At 35.0% G+C, this 20,695-nt stretch overlaps 2 protein-coding genes across 9 annotated transcripts in view; both read left to right on the top strand.

The window, feature by feature from the left end:
• The window catches only part of FYTTD1 (forty-two-three domain containing 1), a 40,031-nt gene extending 35,857 nt beyond the window's left edge, over positions 1-4,174 (top strand). For both annotated transcript variants that reach the window (XM_051985506.1, XM_051985507.1), the window contains exon 9: positions 1,631-4,174. In XM_051985506.1, the coding sequence (XP_051841466.1) occupies positions 1,631-1,726 (96 nt within the window). In that variant the 3' untranslated portion in view covers positions 1,727-4,174. The remainder of the gene's footprint in view (positions 1-1,630) is intronic.
• Positions 4,175-11,379: 7,205 nt separating this feature from the next.
• The window catches only part of LRCH3 (leucine rich repeats and calponin homology domain containing 3), a 156,609-nt gene continuing 147,293 nt past the window's right edge, over positions 11,380-20,695 (top strand). For all 7 annotated transcript variants that reach the window (XM_051985492.1, XM_051985489.1, XM_051985491.1 and 4 more), the window contains exon 1: positions 11,380-11,646. In XM_051985492.1, coding sequence (XP_051841452.1) covers positions 11,391-11,646 — 256 coding nt within the window. In that variant the 5' untranslated portion in view covers positions 11,380-11,390. The remainder of the gene's footprint in view (positions 11,647-20,695) is intronic.

Here is a 20,695-nt window from a genome sequence, read left to right as displayed (position 1 = left end):
TTCCCAGTTGATAAGAAATAAAAGGATATGAATAGGTAGTTTTCTGAAGAAGAAATAAAAGTTATCATTAGTCACATTATAAATGTTGCAAATCACTATTGGTTAGAGAAGTGCAGACAAAAACAACTTTGAGGTACTGCTTCTACTTAAATATAGTGGCTAACATGATAGATATGAAGAGTGACAAATGCTAAAGGGAATGTGGGAAAATCAGGACATTAATACACTATTAGAATAATGAACTGTTCCAATTTTGGAACTACATCCAAAAGGCTATGAAACTTGTATCACCTTTGATCCAATAATATTACTATTAAGCCTGCATCTCATAGAGAAGAAAGAGTTAGGAAAAGAACTAATTTGTACAGAAAGTTATAGTAGCTTTTTTTTTTAAGGTAGTAAAGAATTGAAAATGGAGAGGATGCCCCTCAGTTGGGGAATAGAAGAACAAGTTGTGATATAATTGTGATGGAATACTATTGTGATATAAGAAATGATGAGTAGGATGGTCTCAGGAAAACCTGGGAAGGCACGTATGAACTGATACAAAGTAAAATGAGCAGAACCAGAACATATGTGGAACAACAATATTGTAATGTTGTTTGATTGTGAAAGACTTAATAATTTTGATCCAAAAAAAATGATCTAACACAGTTCCAAAGGCCTTCTGATAAAAATGCTATTCACTTCCAGAGAGATCTGGAGCAAATTGTAGCATACTTTAAAGTTTATTGTGGGAGTAGGGGGAATATGGGGGAATTTGCAACAGGAATAATGTGGATGTTCAATTTAAAGAAATAAAATTCTAGCTCTGAATAGTATGTAATCTGGTACTAAGTGGGTTTGTTTTTTTGTTTTTTTTTTTATGGTTTGACCTTAATACGTAGGTTTTTTTTTTTATTATTTTAATCTTATCGTGCTATATCATATAAGAAACCTGAGGCCCACAAGATTGCCCTCAAATTTTACCATTTTGTCACAATTGAATTTCTTTCTATTTGGATAATTTATTTTATTGGGCTTATTAAACATTTAATAGGACCTAGGACCCTTTAGGTTATTAATATACTTATATTTCACTCCCTTGTGCCCATGTTCTCACAGTGACTTCAGGTGTTCTATATTTTCCCCCTTTCTTCACCAGTATTTGTTCTACAATTTATTTATTAGTTCTATAGTGACACCATCTTTAGATATAGGTTCCCTTATGAATTATGGCACTGCCTTCCTCCCCTCTAAACAACTACTTGAAAAACCAGATAGTAGATCCAGTCTGGCTATAGTATATGCAATGGATTTGAAGGGTTATTGATTTGGAATCAAGGGAAATAGTTGCTTTTCATCCTAAGCAAAGAGATGATAAAAGCCTATATTTGATAGTTATCAGTGGGAATAGCAAAGAGGGTAAAGTTGTAAATGATAATGTGACCATTTTTAAAGTGTCTACTGAGAAATGTAGCTGACTTGGAGAATTAACATACTATTTACAGCAATATATGCAAGATACTAATTTTGTTATTATAAATTTGTATTTACAAATTCTTCATCATAATGATAGTCGCTTTGTCCTGAATCAAATTTTAATTGGTGGCTTAAAGTCAAGTTTTAATTTTTTTTTTCTTTCTTTTAGACAGGGATGACTTTAAATGAGCGATTTGGAATCCTGAAGGAACAAAGAATTGCTCTCACTCAGAACAAAGGAAGCCGCTTTGTGACTGTGGGATAGATCCTCTGTCAAAGGGACATTTGAGTGACAGCCACTTGTTTGAAAAGTTGAGTTGACAGAAGAAAGTGTGTCCCACAAATTCCTTGGAATTTTGTTTCAATACTGACAAATCTAAATAACTCTTACTACTTTTACTTTGGAATAGTACCTTTTTTTTTTTTTTTTTTAATTTATGAAGTAATCCCCTGAGAGAACACCAAGGAAATCCTGATCTATTCTTACAGGTGTCCTTTTTGGTCTGACAGAAAATTCTACATGGACTTAATTGGGTGATAAAGGGGTAGCATAAAAGAATAAAGGTATTCTTCTTTGGTTCCTCATGTAACATACATACAAACAGACCTGTACAGGTTAATTATTTTTGTGATAGTGCTACTTGGTATCTTTTCTTTACCCATTCAGATAGCATAGACATGTCCATTGTAAATCTCTTTTTAAAAGAGGTATGAGTCTATAATATTCTGTTTCTTTTCTGATTGGCATTTGACATGGAATGGATTTCATCAGCAGGGGTACAAAAAATCCATCAAGAAATTCTGAATTTCAGTGTGTTTGCATGTGTGTACCTGAAACTTGTTATTTTCTCCTTACTCGAAGTTTTTTTTAGGCAGTCGGTCCAAAACAGAAGGTAATTTCCCAGTATACCTTTTTACTTTTCTAGAATAAGTCTGTAGTGACTATATTTTAGCAAGAAATTTAACTCCAGGCATTAGTCTCGGTGTGTTTAAAGGTTGTAAATGCATGTTTGCATAATTGCCTATAGTGACCTTGGGGGAGAATACTATAAAAATTTCACTTTTAAGTTTTTATCAAATGAAGGAAATGAAAAGGGAAATAATTCAACTAATGGCCAGTCAAAGAGAGAGATGGTAGGACTTGAAGCTTCACAGCTAGTTTGACCTATAGGCCTGAGACCTGTATCCATAACCAGGTGTTTAAATCACATTTTAAAATAGTTGGCATAAATTGAATATACCTTGTTAAACATCTCAGTGGTAAAGTTAACATCTGTAATGTACTGAGCTCCCCCATCTGGGATGTTAAATTTTACATTCATTAAACACACTGTAAAAAATGTTGAAAGTGACCCCTTAAAAAAGGACATAGCTTTGTAAACTTGAACTTGTCAGATAGAAAAAAAGAGATAGTAAATAAGGGGTGAGTTGTAACCTTGTTTTATACTTGTGACCAACTTCATTTTAATGGAGTAATGTTAAGACACAGAAAGAAATGGTAATTTTATTTGGATTTTAAGGGGTCTGTGTGCCGAGAATATGCTTGAGAGATCCCTAAATAGTTGTGTACCATGAGTGGTATGATGCCAAAATACAGAGGGAACATTTCATCTACAGGTCTTGTCATTTCTAAACCTTGACTTTTTTGATGTGCCACACCAATTTTTTTTTAATGGATAGGGATTTTAGATCACATTAAGACTTTATTTTCCAATATAAAGAAAATTTTTCCTCCATCCCATCTCCTCAGTTAATCCTCCCCCCATCTCTTGCCCCTCTTCTGGATTTTTTTTCCTTGGTCTCTTAAGAAGCTAGTGATAGAAAGCTGTTAATGCCATTTTGTGCATATACCAAAGAAGTCAAGTCTGAATGAAAATAACCTCCTGGTTTTTACTGATAAAGAATTATAAGGAGTCAGTCATGGAATCTAAAAATAAATTAAAACTGCTTTCTGGCATTTGTGCTTCGAATAGAGACTGGGGACCCATTTCAAATCATTTTCAGAAATACAAAGCTTATAATCAATCCAAGAATAATGGGATTTAAACTGAGGGTATTCCAGCTTGATTGATGATTTTACAAAAGAAATAACCAAAACATGAGTACATTTGCTACCATAATCTTTTGTAGAAAAGATTAAATGGAGAATAAAAATTATTTTTATTTTCCTATTTGTATTCATCTTGGAAATGATTCTACAAAAGTAATGTAGAGTGTGATGTTTTATTTTGAAATCCTTTATTGAATGCTGACATTAAGTACATCAAGCAATAGGACTGGTTTTGGTTTCTCAAGCTTTTGTCTTAATGCTCCCATTACATTATTCAACCTAAAGTTTTCCTTTTAAAAATTCAAATTTGCATTTGCTATAACTAAGTTCAAATTCTTGAGTATTGACTTTTAACAAACATTAGAAAATGGTCAGTTTTGTTAAGGGGAAAAAAAAATCCCTCTGTTGGAATTTAAGCAGCTAATTGGTGTTAGTCATCCTGTTTCAGTGTATACAATTTCTATGTTCCAGGATGCAACATAAAATTCTTTTTGCATCAAGAACGATGCAAAACATTGATGCAATGCATCATGAAAAGAAAGTTTGTATTTAATGAGAAGGTGCTTTACACTGTACTTTTTGGTATTTTTTGGAAAAGTTATTACATTTGGAACTATTCTGAAGCTGTTAATTTTTTTTAAAAATAAAATGTTGCAGGTTTCACATGGTCTATTCCTAGTCATAAAGCTTGAAAATAACTTAACCTTTCAAAGTATGTGGTTTTGATGTGGTTTTTGTGAAAAGGAATTGTATTATAGGAGGAGGGCTGCTTTAAATATTTACCTAGGAGTGTTTAAAAATATTTTGACATTATATTAATAATAATATTATTATATTAATTAAAATCAACTTGTGCACCTAGAAGCCCACCTTTAAGCTGGACATCTTGCAGTAAAATTTTGCCCTCCAAAAAAATTTCACTTCTGAAGAAGCCACCTTTTTATTTAGGACTGATAAAGCATTTCTAGTGTAATTTTAAAAAATATATTTAATAATTTAAAAGTGGTTTGGTTTATTGGATAAATGGCAGCCCTTTGTGTCTAGTCTTTCACACTTTGTGATGCTAAGCAAATCACTTAATCTGAGCTTCTGAGCCATACTTAGAAAAGGAAGTTTCAGAATCTTTGTTAATTTGCCTTGATTATGGCAGCCTCAGCTTACCTTCCTCATGTTCCTCTACACAGAAGCTTTGTAAAACAGCTGAACTTATATTGGTGATGGAGGATGGAGAAAAATGAGAACTATAGAAAATTCACTTAATCTAATGGTCATAATGTTTATAATGTTGAATGTTTTAGGTACTCGGGAATACAAAGAACATATAAGATAACAGATGTTATTACCAGTCTTTAAAGCATTTACATTCTAATGATGAACAAAAGAAATGTAATGTATGATTAATTGTTAGAATGAATCCTCTAGGGAGAGGATCACATGGTGTCTTCGATTTTAGACAGGATGACATGATAAAAATCACTGATTTTAGGAATCCTGACAAGTTATGTGACTTACATGACTTTATCAAAGTCACTTAATGTCTCTGAACTTCAGCTTATCCTTTAAAAATCTATTAAAAACATTTTTTAGGCAATCTGCCATGTACTGAGTTGTGAGAGTACAATGATAAATGAAGCAATCCCAGATTTTATTTAAACAAAACCTTCCTTAAAGGATTTTCTTTTGAATCAAATAAAATAAGTGGTTATAAAAGTCTCATATAAATTTCAAACTAATCATAAAACAAAATGTGGAAAGTGCTATTTTAATCTCATTGAGACATGAAGATGACCCTGGATGCTGTGTTAGCATAGCACAAACGTTGCTGGGTTTTACCAAATAGGAATGAATTTGTGCCTGGCATCTGATCAAAGTCTACCTAAACTGGAAACACTCCTTGTTCCATAGCAACTCATGGAGACTACTAAAGGATATATAATTTGGAATCTTTATTGATAGAACAAACTATCTTACTGCAACAAAGTAATCGACTAAGCTTCTCTTGATCTTCAAATTACTACCCTCTTGATTGAAATAGCATAGCAAACATCCAAAAGATGCTATTTAACTTGTTTAATTATTCAAAAACAAGATTAGATTAAGAGCTTTAGTTAAGTGATTTTAGGGAAATGCAACTGGAACTCAGAAGTTGTGCCTTGGCACAAAGGTAGTATGTAGCAGATTGAGGATTCAAAACTGTTAAGTCCTCTGACCATAAATCTAAACGTCCTTTCTGATATATATCATCCTTAATCATCATGAGTTTTTTAGGACCTTGCTCTGACCCTTTTACTACATTAAAAAAAAAAAGATTTCCCCTGCCTTGAAAAACTCACTTGATTTTTAAACTTTTTTTTTTTTAAACACTAGCAATTTTTGGAAATATTTCTCCCTCTTACGCTCTAAACTGAGCCGCCCCTTGAATTACCGTAAAGGGTTAATGTAAGAACACAAAATACAAGGATCCTATTTGATAATGCATTTTTTCCCCCACATTCTACCTTTTTTTAAAAGGAGGGAGAAATAGATTTTATCTCAAGGCCTTTAAAAATATTTTTTAAATCATCTTTTTCTATTAACTTGATTTTTTCCCCTTATGTCTTTATTCTACTTATTCTTAAATTAGTGAATTCATGAAAGTTGTCTTCATTCCAAATTTTTTGTCTTCATACCATTAATTCTGTCCCTGATCTAGGAGGCAGTTGGTAGCTCAGTGGATAAAGGGCTGGGCCTAGAGTCAGGAAGACCTTAAATGCAAATCCTGCCTCATATTAGATCTGTAACCCTAGGTACTTGTCTTTCATTTTCATTTGTGTGTGTGTGTGTATGTATGTCATTTAAACTCTTATCTTAATTCACTGAGAAAGGAAATAGCAAACCATCCCATTTGTCACAAAATTATTCACATATAACTCATGTTCCCAAACCTAAAAGTCTGTCTTCTATCCCTACCTTTCCTCAAGAAAGTTAACAATGATGTTATCAAATTAAATATTTTTCTCTGCATATCTATTTTATTCTTAACCTTGACTTTTAAAGTTATATTGCCAACCAAGGACATGCAATCATTTTTTTTTTTTGATAATCCTTTAACCTTTTTCACATCTTATTCTACTTGCTCTTTCTCAAATTATCTACTTAAGAGAATACATCTAAAGCTTTGTCTCCCAGCTTTCTGCCATTTTTCCCCCTAAACCCTCCCAGAATAAGCCTTTATGACTTTGTAGTTGTATTTTTTTTATTACTCCTGAATATTTAATCTCCAGCACTATTCTTCAGTTCTAATTCTATATTTTGTTTGGATATACACATGACAACTCTGAACAGTTCAAGTAAAGCCTGTTTGTTTCATCTAACATCAGCTCCCCCTCCTAACTTTGTTATTCTATATAGATATTAGCATCTTCCAAATCACTGACTTGGGAATTTTCATAATCAAATTGATCTTTCTTGTAAATCAATCTCTATGGTCATTTGCTAAGTCATGTCAATGCACTTGTCTCTTTCCAAATCTTTTATTACGCCATGTCTGACCTGTTACAAAAACTGTAAAAACAACCTAACTGAATTTCTTGCCTCTTTTCTCTGCAATCCGTCATCAACTCATTTTAGAATTGAGAAAGATCATTTTATACTCACAGCTTCAACTTTATTTGAATAAAGGAGTGCATCAAAGAAAAATAGTTGTCGAAATTAGACATTAAAGTTATATTTTCCCAGGAGGTCTTTATGAATCCACTTTGGATATTGGCAAGTCAATAACTAATCTTATTATAGAGAAGTCAGGTTTCATTGGATACTATGTCTACTCTCTATTTTTATATATATATGTGTGTGTGTGTATATATACATATACATATATGTAGTACTTTTCGTTACTCTCCATATCTAGATTTTAATTGTTGAACATGAAACATATTTTTATGTAAAATTTTCTGAGGAAAAATTTTCTTTTTGAGTTAGAGTGTGAAAGGCTTGAAAGGTATTATATTTCAATTTCATAGTTTTAGGATGAGATGAGCAAAAAGGATAGAAAACTGCTTTTAGTCTATTTACCTTTTGTCTTGTCCCAATTCTGCCCATTAAGTAATAGCGCTATTTTCTCTTGTAAAAAGTCATCTGTGTTTAATCTTCCCTCAAGGGAAATTCCCATTTAGATCACTGTGGAAATCCCCTTTCCCCTCATTTCCTCTCCTCAAATTCTCCAGATTTAAATGTTAACAATAGAGTTCAAAATTTGAAATGCCATAAGAATCCAAATGTTCTTAAGTGCATTCTTATTCATTTTGAATCTAAAACTGAATTAAAATGTTGATAGAAAATATCCTGGATTGAATTAGCCCTACGCAGCTGTAATACCTTTTAGGGAGGGAAAGTCCCAGCACTGAGCTATTGATGCATTAAGAGTGTTTGACTGAAATGTATAATAAGCTTAGAAGAAAATAACTTTAAAATATGTTCTTTTACATCCACATCAGGGTTGATTATTAGAAATCCTAATAAAGAGAACAAGATCAATTAATTAGGAATATGATCTACTTAAACCACAAAGATGACTATAGTGATTACTATCGTGGAGGAATAAAAACAATGTTGATTATCCTTACTTTCGTCCTTACTGAACTTAGATGGTTTTAAGTTCTGCTATATATTTAAAAACATTGAAAAGTCCATGGCACCAACTGTCCTACTCTTCCCCCTCTTCTTCCAGGCAACAGAACAGCACTTAAAAAAGAACTTGAGGTGGTGGTTGTTGGGCCATGACATAGAAGTGAATTGGATTTGTGAGGAAGGGCTGTGCACGGTCACCTGCCTCACTTTCCCCTCCAGAGCCACCTGGGTCCAGTGGCCAGATATATGTCAGGATGGAAATGGTCCTGGATGGAAAAGGAGATTGTGGCCTTTTTAAGCCAAGGTCTTCAACAGGTCTCAATTTGACTGTGGCTGCATTTATTGAGAACAATCTCTTCTCTCACCTAATAAAAAAATAAGTAAACGAATAAATTTGGGAAAGACCTTCGTAAAAATGAACCATTAAAAATTATGACCATTTTCAACTTGACTCAAAGAGCTGCTTATAAATCTTTTCGTTACCAGATCTTCTATTTTTCCAGAGTCTCCAATTACTGATTCAATCCTATCCATTCCCAGAAGATGAGCACCATCTTTTTCGTGGATGTTACTGAGGCCATTTGCAATTCAATTTAGCATTTATTTAGCCTCTTTTATATGTCTGACTATGCTAGGCAATGGTGATATGAAGGTAAAAACAGAATTGAACTTGCCGTACATCTAGCAAAGATTTTGCATCACCTGTTTATTTTTTTCTTCAGCATCTTGGAGGAGTGAAGATGAGATTAAATGAGCCCTTATGTATCCATTCTAGGTCAGCTTCTTGGGAGGTTTAAATACCCCCATACTTAAGAGTAATTGCTAACTACATGCCTTATTTATGTTCTCTTTGGTCTCCTTCCCCAAGAATTCCATAAAAGACCAACTTGAAGCTCCAGCTCTAAGAACACTTCCATTTACTCTAGCATCACCTTGACAGGGACTGCGGTCCCACCACATCAGTTTCTCATGGGTTGCTCACGTTAGTTTTTATTAAAATTTTGAAGTTGAGATTTATTCCACATAGTAGTAGGGTGGTGCTAAATTAATAAAACTATTATAAAATAATGTGCAATGAGGGCTATATGGCTGAAACTGAAGTGGTAATTTCTCTTTAATTTCTTTCATTTTGGGGCTCAACTCACTTTGCTTTTGCTTGCTGCATGCTAATAGTGTCCAAAACTTTTTCTCCTATCCTGTTTTAAAGAACTCCAAATCCAAAAACTAAGCTTATTTGGATTTAAAAAACCAATAAATTTAACAAGTATTAACCACCTACTTCCTAGCTGTGAATAATTATACTGGTGTAGTAGTGGAGAAGGACGAACACAGACAAGCATACAAGGTAAAGGTTGGGGAAATTGAAAAGGCCTGCTAAGAGATCAGAAGAAGGCTTACCTGAACTTCACGGTGTTGGTGTTGTCCCATTTAATAAAACCAAAAAATCCTCTTAAGGACATACGGCATCTGTGGTAGAAGTGGAGAAATTACTAAGATTTAAATCCTTAAGCAATCTGATGAGTAAAAAAAAAAAAAAAAAAAGTGTGAAGAACAAGCGCCAGAACAGCTATTTTCCAAGAGATGGCGGGACGATCCTTTTTTTTTTTTTTTTTTTTTAAATCTGAAACTTCCAGCACCTCCCACTGAGAATGCCGTTAAGCAGCCAAATTCTCTACAGATATGCTTCAAGCTACAAATAATAAACAATGCTGCTTTAATCTAGCATCCCTCTGCGCTTTCTCCATCCTCAAGCAGTTGTCACTGCTGAGGTGCTCCGCCTACCTTCTTGGAAACTTATTCCAAAGCAGTAATTTTCAAAGTTTCATTCTTCCCGGCGTTTCTCTCTGGGGCACATGAGTGGGAAACTCCAAGAAAAGTTATTTGTCAAGAAAAAGGGTACCCAATTATTTTTGTAACGAAAGTCCTGAGGTGAGGAGGTGTGGAGATGTAGATTCTTCATTCTCTGATAGAAGTGGGGTGGGAAAGAGTTTCAGAACTAAATAGAAATATTTAACATGATTTAAATCATAAGTAGCGGAGTGTTATTTTTTTGTTGCTTTCATTTTTTTATTCCTTTATTCTTTTTACTTTATGAATCATGTTTGGCGAGAAAAATCAGAGCAAAAGGGAAAAACCACAGGAGAGCTTTTTAAAGAAGTGAACAACATAGCATATGCTGATTTACATTCCATCTCTTTAGTTCTTTTTTTGGATGCAGATGGTATTTTTCTGTCTAAAGTCTATTGGGATTGCTTTATTACTGAAGCGTTGAGAAGAATCAAGTCTTTCATAGTTGAGCATTGCACATTCTTGCTGTTGTGTACAATGTATCCTGGTTCTGCTTGTTTCGCTCAGCATCAATTCATGTAAATCTTTCCAGGCCTTCCTAAAATCAGTTTGTTCATATTTTTTTAAATATAGAACAATTTATTTTTATATACCACAACTTGTTCAGCCATTTCCCAAATGATGGGCATCTACTCATTTTCCAATTCTTTGCTACCACAAGAAGAGGGAACAGCAACTTTTTAACAGTACTTTTTAAACTATTTTTAATTCCAAAAAAGTCCATTGTCCACGACACACGGCATTTATTTTGTGATCCCATGTCATGGTACAAAGTCTCAGAACTAACACCGGTGACTTGGTTTTCAAGCCTTGCTTTTAGAGTAAAATCCCCAAAACACAAAATCTTGCTTGTTGTTTAAAGACCTGTGCTTCACTCTAACAATTACCACTAACCTAGAGAAGGATTGTAGATTAGTTAAACGTTGAACTAGTCTTATCGATTAGGTATCCCTGGTCTAAAAGCCTGGAGGAACCCAGGTGGCATCTACGGAGTTGATTGCAATACAAGCTGCATGCCTTAGGACTGGATAAACCTCGGAGGAGTTTAGCCATCCCAGCTTTTTGTATTTATGCATTCGTGGAATTAGGGTGCGACTTAACATTTCCCCTCCCGCCCCCATATAATCATTTCAATGAAATATTCACTTAGTCACATTTTGACCCCTGCAGTGAATTCTAGCAAAGTAATACCCAAGTTCTCTCTCAAAAACAAACAAACCAGAACTCCAGCCGCAAGTAGCAGCAGAGAACTCGAAATGGTAAACTTCCCCCCTACTTCTCAGCTTCGCACGCAGGCGCAGGCGCCGATTTAGCGGTGCGGGGGCTTAAGCCTTCTGCCTCTTCCTTCCCCCCCCCCCCCCCCCAGCCTTGAGCCTCTCGACGCATGCGCCCTCTCTGCGGCCGGAGAGGAGTCGGCAGGGAAATGGCGGCCGCGGGGATAGTGGCTGTTACTGCCACTGCTGAGAACTCGGGGCTAGCAGCGTCGAGTGGCAGTTTCTGCGGGATAAACTGCGGCCCAAATCCCGGGACGGGCCCGGGTCCAGCCTCGTGGAGCCGTTCCCTCGACCGGGCCTTAGAAGAGGCGGCAGTAACGGGGACACTGAGCCTGAGTGGCCGGAAACTGAGGGAGTTTCCCCGGGGAGCGGCCAACCACGACCTGACGGACACCACTCGGGCCGGTGAGCCGGAGGCTGGGGGTGAGGGTGGGGGGCGCGTCGCTGCCGCGCGGAGGGTCACGGGATGGGACGGGGCACTTCGAGATGGGCAGGAGAAGAGGGAAGCGAGAGGATCGCAGGGGAGAGGGCGAGCGTTGCTGGGAGGGAGGAAAGGAGGAAAGGGGAGACCTCGGGTTCTCGGACTGGGGACTTGGATAACGGGGCCCCGATCTAACTGCCGGCTCCATTCCTCCGCTCTAGGGTCAGCGGCGGCTGCGGTAAGCCTGCCCTCCCAGCCCCGCAGTCCCGAGGGGCGAGTAGGAACCCGACAGCATCCTTCTGAGTGACAGAAGGATGACTGGGTGTGTAAGTGTAGGATGGGGCGGGGATTGGTGGTTTCCTACCTTCTCTTAGAAAGTTGCTTGCTAACTACCACTCCCCGAGGTCTCCTTTTTTGTTGTTTCGAGGCCCCACCCAGTTGAGTGGCTGCCGTTGGTGTCAGCTTTGGGGGAAGTTTTGTACTTTTGATTTAGATCTGGGGCGATGGCTGGTTGTTGATTGTGGCCGGACGGTGTGGAATGGAGTACCTGTGTTGTTACACACAAACACCCCCAACACAGCTACCCCTTCACTGGGAATCTCACAAGAAGGGATGTGGTTCAGCTGCAGATCTCTCTTCTCCATCAGTTGGGATCCCTTGATTTCGATTCGGACTTCTTAATACGTTTCATCTCCTGGACCACTTTGGCAGTCTGGCGAAGTCTATGGACTTCTTCTCAACATGTTATTTTTTAAATTCATAAGATTAAATTACAAATCAAATATATTGAAACAAAGTTAGAAAATAAAAGTTCTGGGATCCTAAATTAACAATCTGTGGCAGACTGCTGTTGCTAGGAACTCTAATACAGTATGCTACTGTATTGTTACTTTAATTACAATGAGGTAGTGGTGCTTGAGGCTATTAGGATGCATTTAGCTTAAAGAACTAGAATTTAACCTAGCACCTGAATGCTAGAGTTTTTCCTTTTCTATGATTTCTATAATTATTCTTATCAAAATTCTTGAAAGGCAGCAAGCATGTCCCAAAGGATAGAAAGCAGGCCGGGAGCCAGAAAGATCTGGAGTCCTGTGCTACTTCTGATACATTATTAGTGAATTCATGACCCTGAATGTGTCATTCAGTGTTGTAAGTTGTAGAGAAGGTATTGGCCTACTGTTAAAAAAAAAAAGGGGGGGGGGGACTCCTTTTAGTAAGGAAATCACAAGCTCAGGCCCTGTCACTATTAAATTTTTAATAACTGTGATCTCGGTTCATTCTGGGATTGATGACTTTTACTGTTCTGAACTTCTGGAACAACTAATTCTTTCATGTTCCATTTACTTTTTACTTAATAATTTATCTTAAAAAGAATTAAGAGCCTAAACAGAGTCCATATTTTGCCAGCTTGATTTTTGTTTGGTTTATTTGTATGTTGCATCAAAATATTCTCAAACTACTCAGACTTAGCATTTTGCTATAGCTTTTTGGAAAAAGGAAGGGAAAGGCATGTTAGAAATGATGCATTATTTTTCTTTTGTAGATGTCTTCTTCAGTTTCTTAGAAGCTAAATTCATCCAGTAATAGGTGAAACACCAGGTTTTCCTTGTTTAAAATATAACATTCTCCTAGAGTGGATTTTTTAAAAAATGTATTCATGGTTTTAAACAAAGAGAATACTTGGCCTCTAATTTTGACTTATCATGAATTCCCTGCATAGCTGTCTTTGAAGAAATTAAATATGCTTTATTTTTTGTAAGGTGTTTGTGATTGCAAAAGAATGAATAACATTTTGCTTCTTATTCAAAATGAAAACAATAGTATGCATGATTTATTAATGAGTCCAATAGTCTACTTATTTATATTTGCTTATGTCTGGACAAGTTACACCAAAATCTTTTGTTAATTTTATGCAATATCTGTATCTGATACAAACTCATTTAAAGTTGACAAATGATGTGCACTATCACTGATGAAAATATGAGCAAAGCAAGACAAATATAATTTAGGTTGTGTCTATGGAAATTAGAGGAAAGTGTTTTTGTTTGTTTAAACATCAACTTAGTTATATGATACTCATTTGTAATTTAGAATATTGATGGCTATTTCAGTGGTAAAGAATTATGTTGTGCTTTTGTTTTACCTTCTTATTTTATAATTTGAGTATTTCACATAATATATGTAACTTATTTCTGCTTGCTTCACCCTGTATTACTTTTGGGAGGGGGAATTGGACATTTCTCTAATCAGCAGTTTGTATATAATTTGTATTTTATAAATGATCAATCTTAAAATTGAAAGTTGCTTGCCCTACTAAACCTGAGCAGTTGCTGGTTGTATGCCTGTTTATTGAAAGACAGTATCTAAATCTGTAACTCATGGCTATAATTCTCATATTTTGTTCCCTTATTTTGTTACTAGTGATTCAGTAGTGATCCTGATGCTATTTTAATATTACTTCAATGAGCCTGAAGCCAAGGAACATATTACTTGATTTTTTTTCATTTTTCACTTAATAATTTATCTTAAAAAGAATTAAGAGACTAAACAGAGTCCATATTTTGTCAACTTGATTTTTATTTGGTTTATTTGTATGCTGCATCAAAATATTCTCAAACTTCTCAGACTTAGCATTTTGCTATAGCTTTTTGGAAAAAGGAAGATAAAGGCATGTTAGAAATTATGCATTATTTTTCTTTTGTAGATGTCTTCTGCAGTTTCTTAGAAGCTAAATTCATCCAGTAATAGGTGAAACACTAGGTTTCTTGAAGCCAAGGAACATATTACTTGATTTTTTTTTTTACCTAATTCATTGTCTTGACTATTTCCAAGTAGTTATTGGAGGGCTTTGAAGTTTTAGAAAATGTATTCACTTGGTAAAAATAGATTCTTAGTCCTTTCTCTTATAGAAGTACATTCATAATTATGTGTAATTTATTACATTTTAAATTTGTAAAAATGATATTCTATATTTGGGCTTGTTGATAGTTTTAGTCTAACTTTAAAAAAATCCACCAACTTTCAAAAACTGGTATTTTTACCTAAATTTTTTTAAAACTACATTTTATGATTTCAGAAGGCATCTTTAGTTGGTTGTTCTGCTTCTTTGGGTACAAAAATCATATATTCTAGAGCCTTTTTTACCCTAAACCATACCAAAATTGTGCTTAAGCTGTACAAAATTTGGAAGTATTGACTTGAATGCTAGCTTCACAGTGCATTATATTGTACAACATTTATAATCTAGGAATTTTATATTTTAGGAATTTTGATGCATGGATACATAAAGCATGATTTTCTATTGGGAAGATTCTAAAATAGAGAGGGATAAAAACAAAGTGTGGAAGTTATATTTCCAATTCTGATCTGTAAGACATAATGGGAAACACTCAACTTGAGAGATAAGTAACATAATCAAAACAATGAACAGAGAAGATTGCTTTAAGAGTTTGAAAAAAACCCCAGCAACCAAATTTATTAATCTTAGGTTAATTTAGCTCATTTAGAGCTAAATTATTTTAGAAGACAGCATAACATAGCGTGAAGAATTACTGCTGTTACACTAATAAGTTGTGTGACCATGACCAAAATCTTTTAAATCTCTATGTGTTTCTTCAGCTGTGTTCTATGGGCATTTCTAGTTCTAAGATTATATGAGGAGACATAGGCCTTTCTTTTAATGAAAGGAATATGTTTACAAGTCTGATATTCAGAAGACTTAAAGGTTTTTGATAATCCAAATCTTGAAGGAAATGGGTTTTACAGATGATGCTGTAAACCATTGGGAATTTGGCACTCAACAGCTATAACTAAAAGGATTTTAGAGAGGCAGTGGAGTCTTATTGATATTAGACTCCCTTCCCAATTCCCCAATTCCCTATTTTCAATTTAACATTAAAATTGGGTTCCAACTGGGAAACGAATGTGAACTATCTGCATTTTAGTTTTTCTTCCCGGGTTATTTATACCTTCTGAATCCAATTCTCCCTATGCAACAAGAGAACTGTTCGGTTCTGCAAACATATATTGTATCTAGGATATACTGCAACATATCCATTGCCATCTAGGGGAGGGGGTGGAGGGAGGGAGGGGGAAAAAAATCAGAAAAGAAACGAGTGCAAGGAATAATGTTGTCAATATAAAGTAATCATTAAATAAAAAATAAAAATTAAAAAAAAAATTGGGTTCCAGGAGCAGCTAGGTGGCACAATAGATAGAGCACCATGTCAAGAGGAGCTGAGTTCAAATCTGGTTTCAGACACTTAACACTTCCTAGCTGTGTGTGATCCTGGGCAAGTCACTTAACTCCTGTTGCCTCAGCAAAAAAAAAAAAAAAGGTTCCAGTCCAGGTCCATGCTGAAATCAAACAAGTATACTTTTGCAAACTGCTTCAGTTCTTAATTTGGATATGTTGATTGTATCATTTACATTGTAAGTGTAAAAGTAAAACTTACTGCAGTTTTTTATCTTATGTCTAGTACCATACAACAAGTTTGTAATAAATATTTGTTGAATTGATTGATTAGTTATTCTGCTCATTTTTCATTCAATAAACAAGAACCTCTTATTGTGTGCAAAGCTGCCTGGAGATAGTTTACACTTTATTGGGGGGAAATTATTTACACATTTATTGGGCAATGACATGCCACACATACAAGTAAATATAAAATATTACAAGTAAGTTTTTTTTTTATTGGGGAGAATTCTAACTGCTGGGATCAGGATAATCCTCATTTATAGGTTGACTATCCTTAGACTTGAAAGAAACTAGAGATTGTAGTGGGGCCCTCTTCATTTTACTGTAGTAAATAACAGAGGCAAGATTTGAACCTAGATTTTCTGATTCCAAAATCACTACTTTATCTCCAAACTCACCTTATTTTGAATTTCCTAATTACTATGAAGGGTACTATAATTTTTTCAGTCACCCAGATTTTTGTAACCTTATTGTCATCTTCAATTTGTTATTTCCACCCAACTTAAATTTCCAATCAGTTGCCACATCTAAAAATGTCTTTTTCACAGTATCTCTTGCATATATTTCCTTTCCATTCACATAACCACAATCTTATTCAGATTTTCATCATCTCTGGCCTAGACTATTATAATGGTCTTCTAATTGCTCTCCTGTCTCTAATCTTTGCCCACTCCAGGCTATCCTCCACAGAGCTGTCAGATGATGTTCTAAAAACAGATCTGCTCAGATCAGTCCCTTATTTAATAATTTCCAATGGCTTCACAGTGCTTCTCAGATGAAATATATTATTTTCTTTGTTTAATATTTAAATATCTTCACAATCTGGTCCCTTTTAATGCTTTCAGTCTTCTTAGATTACTCTCCACTACACTGGCTTACTTACTCATTGTTTACATTCCTGACCTTCCTCTTCCATCACTATGCCATTGTACTGGCTCTCCTTCATGCTAGAAATGCTCTTAACTTATGTTGGCCTCTTAGTTCCCCTGGCTTCCTTTAAGATTCATCTTCTGCTAGTGGCTTTTCCCAGTTTCCTCAGCTGCTGCTAGTGCTTCTTTCTAAAGCTTCCTTTCATCTACTTCATGTATCTCATATTTAGTTGTTTTTGTACTTGTCTCCTCCTTGGAAATACAGGCTTCTTAAAGAAGAAGTATCGTTTTGTGTTTATATTCTGAATCCAGAATTAAATACAATGTCTGTCATATAGTAAGTGCTTAATAAATGTGTACTGACTGGTTCAATGATTATGTCATGATTTTATTTTTTATGCTTCTAGAGAGATTGTGGGTAGATTAGATATTGCTAATATGAATAAACTGGAAAAATATGTTCCTATGGGAAACAATGATGTTTTCGGACAATGAAATACTCAATTTAGCAGACTGTTTTAGTCAGCAACTTGAACTAGTTGAATGATCAAACTCAAAGTGATTTTGATATAATAGTGATACAACATTGTTAACATAGAGGGAGCTCTCTGGAGAAGTGCCTAAGGATCTATAGTTTGTCCTATTTGGTCAAACATTTTAATAATTTGGATGCATAAATAGAATACTTCTCAAGATTGCACATGATTCTAAGTTGGAAGAATGAGGTATTAGCTAATTTTTCCAGTTTAGTATCATGTGCAATTTTGAAATGAATTTGACAAATTTGACTACATGAAGAGGAGAATAGGCTTTTCAGCAACCACATGGGGAAAGTAATAGACTTTTGTATCAGCGTGAGAACTGGAAATCATACCATAAAAGGATTGATTGAAGGAACTGGGGATATTTAGCTTGGAGAGAGTTTGGGGATATATAGTACACATGATAGTTTTTTAATTTGAAGAGATATATCATATCATATGGAAGACATTAGAATTTTTCTTGACTTCAAAGGGCAGAACTAGGTGGAAATTAATATTTTGAGATCTTCAACTTTTTAGACAGTTCAGAAATTTAACTGACTGCCTCTGGAGATGAATTCTTCCTCATTAGAAGTTTTTAAGTAAAAGATCATGTGTTCAAATATAGGAATTCTGAGATTTTGGATTATTTTTCTCTAATTGAATTCTTCCCCACCCCACCCCACCCCCATACCCTCGCATCTTTTTTGTTTCTATTAATAGCATTTCCCTTTTCCAGGTTGCTCCAGTTTAATTGATGGGTTGATTTATCTATATACATGCCATCATTTGTTAAATCTTACTTTCACAATCTGATCCAGATTAACACATATTTTAACCTGTATCTTTGATTTTTATATTCTCCTAATTTCTCCTGATCTCACTCCATCAATTATCCTGTCCTTTTTTTTTTGTCTTCACTTTCACTCTCTTGATTCTTTCCTCCCAACTACTAACACACTTCACTCCCAAAAAAAAACCCAAAAAGCTACTCTGATATTGCTACTCATTCTATTTACTTTCATATATCTCTCTTCCATTTCCCTAAATAAGTAGTTTATATACCAATCCATTTTCATTTTGTTGGGGTTGAAATTCAACAAAGGTACACTGAGGCATATATTTTGAAGCAAGATAGGTGGGAGTGAACCTGCTAATACAATGGATTGCTGTAGTTAGCCAAAAGATTCCAAGAAGAAGGATACCCCCCCCCTTTTTTTTTTAAGTTTTGAAGGGAATACAGAACAATAAACAGGACTTCTTAGGCTGGAAACAAGTTATGATTAATTACACCAGCTTGAGATCATGAATGGTATGATTTGTTTCAGAGTTGAGGCATGGAGGACAATATCATTGATTGGAAATTGGGAATGAGGGGCTAGCAACAATTTCCTCCTTCTGTCCCATGACTTAAGAAATGTTCGATGTCAAAGACTGTGGACCAGATTTCTTTGGATAACGAACTAAACAACTTTGAAGAGTAACTTGGTGGTATATTGATACTGGACCAAACTCACTATTGTCCACCTCAAGGATAACAGAATTCCTTGAGGCAGGAATAGAAGAGTGATTAGCAGAACTGCTTTTCTAAACTTAAATCATTACAGACCAGCTGAATCAATTCAGTATAAATATGATCAATTAAAAAATACACAGAATCAATTTAATTTCTCATTTTACCATTTTCATCCACTCCTGAAATTCTCCCTAAATTGTCAGACCCTATTGTCAAAGTCATTTCAGTCCTTATGTCCCTTGAGTTCTCTGTAGCTTTTGACATTCACTTTTACAGTGTCCTCTTTTTCGTTTTTATGAAAATATCTTCTCTCAGATTCCTGCCTGCTCTTTTTTACTCACTTTTCTTTCTCCTTCCCCTCATTATAGACATGATCCAACAATCTTTCATTAGTTGTCTTTTTCTCTTTCCCTTTGTTAATCTTTTTCACCCTATCATCTTTTCTAGTGACTCCCAAAACTACATATCCAGCTCCAGCATTTTCCCAAACTTCATACTTGAATTTCTTTAATAAAACATTAAGGTCAGCATATTCCAGATGTAACTCTTATCTTCCTACCCTTTCTTAAAAGTTTCCTATTTCTTTTGAGAGTGCCATCAATCTTTCAGTCTCTCAGATTCACAATCTTGAAGTCATCTTTAACTCTGTATTTATTCTCTCTTATCCCCAAGTTGCAGTCAGTTGGTGAGTCTTGTTGATTCTACTTCTATAATTTATCTAATTTCTCACATTCTCTTCCTCATATAACTACCATTAGCAGTCTTCTTTTTCCCTCATTACCTTTAACTAGATCTATAGCAGTACTCTTAATTTTACTCCTGTCTCTCTCTTCTCTTAATATATCCTTTGCAGAGCTTCAAAAGAATCACAAATATGAGCATGTTAATTTCCATGCTCAGGAACCTGCAGTGGATCCTTATTACTCTTATTGGAATTTATATTCTTTACAAACTGACTCTATCTCATCTTTCCTTGGCTTATTGTATAGTATTGCCTTTGATAAACCATACATTCTGGCCAAATTGGCCTACTTGCTTTCCCCTGAACTCAGCATCTCTGCCACTAACTAGCCATGTGACAAGTCACTTAACCTCAGAACAACCGGAAATAACCTTTTTTGTGTAATGGGATCCTCTTGGCAGTGTAGTGAAGTCTCTTCTCAATGCTTTTAAATGCATAAAAGTGAAATACATGAGATTATAAAGGAAGTCAATTATATTGATTGAATTATCAAACTAACGAATTGTTGTTTTTAGATATCACTCTATGAAGTAAGTATTCATCTAAGTATTAGTGTTCTAACTCTGAGTGGTAGAACTAGACTGGGAACCTACTCATTTCTTTCCAACTCCCAAATCTAGCTCTTTTTTCATTACACTGTAACAGTGCCTAGTAAATCACATAAGTGTACACAAAAGTTGGTTTGCTCAAACTATGCTTAGAAATTGAGGCTTTAATACTTAATAATAAAAGCTTACCTTTAAATATAGAACTTTAAAGATTTATAAGCTGTTTTCCCTCTAACAGATCAGTGATGTAAATATTATCATTCCATTTTAAAGATGAGAAAACCAAGGTGCAGAGAGGATGTCCATGGTCACACAGCAAATAAATATCTAAGGTAGTATTTGAAGCCAAATCTTAGGATT

Source organism: Antechinus flavipes, chromosome 3, assembly GCF_016432865.1.
Source record: "Antechinus flavipes isolate AdamAnt ecotype Samford, QLD, Australia chromosome 3, AdamAnt_v2, whole genome shotgun sequence".
NCBI classification, from domain to species: Eukaryota; Metazoa; Chordata; class Mammalia; order Dasyuromorphia; family Dasyuridae; genus Antechinus; species Antechinus flavipes.
This window is presented reverse-complemented; position numbering and strand designations above follow the sequence as displayed.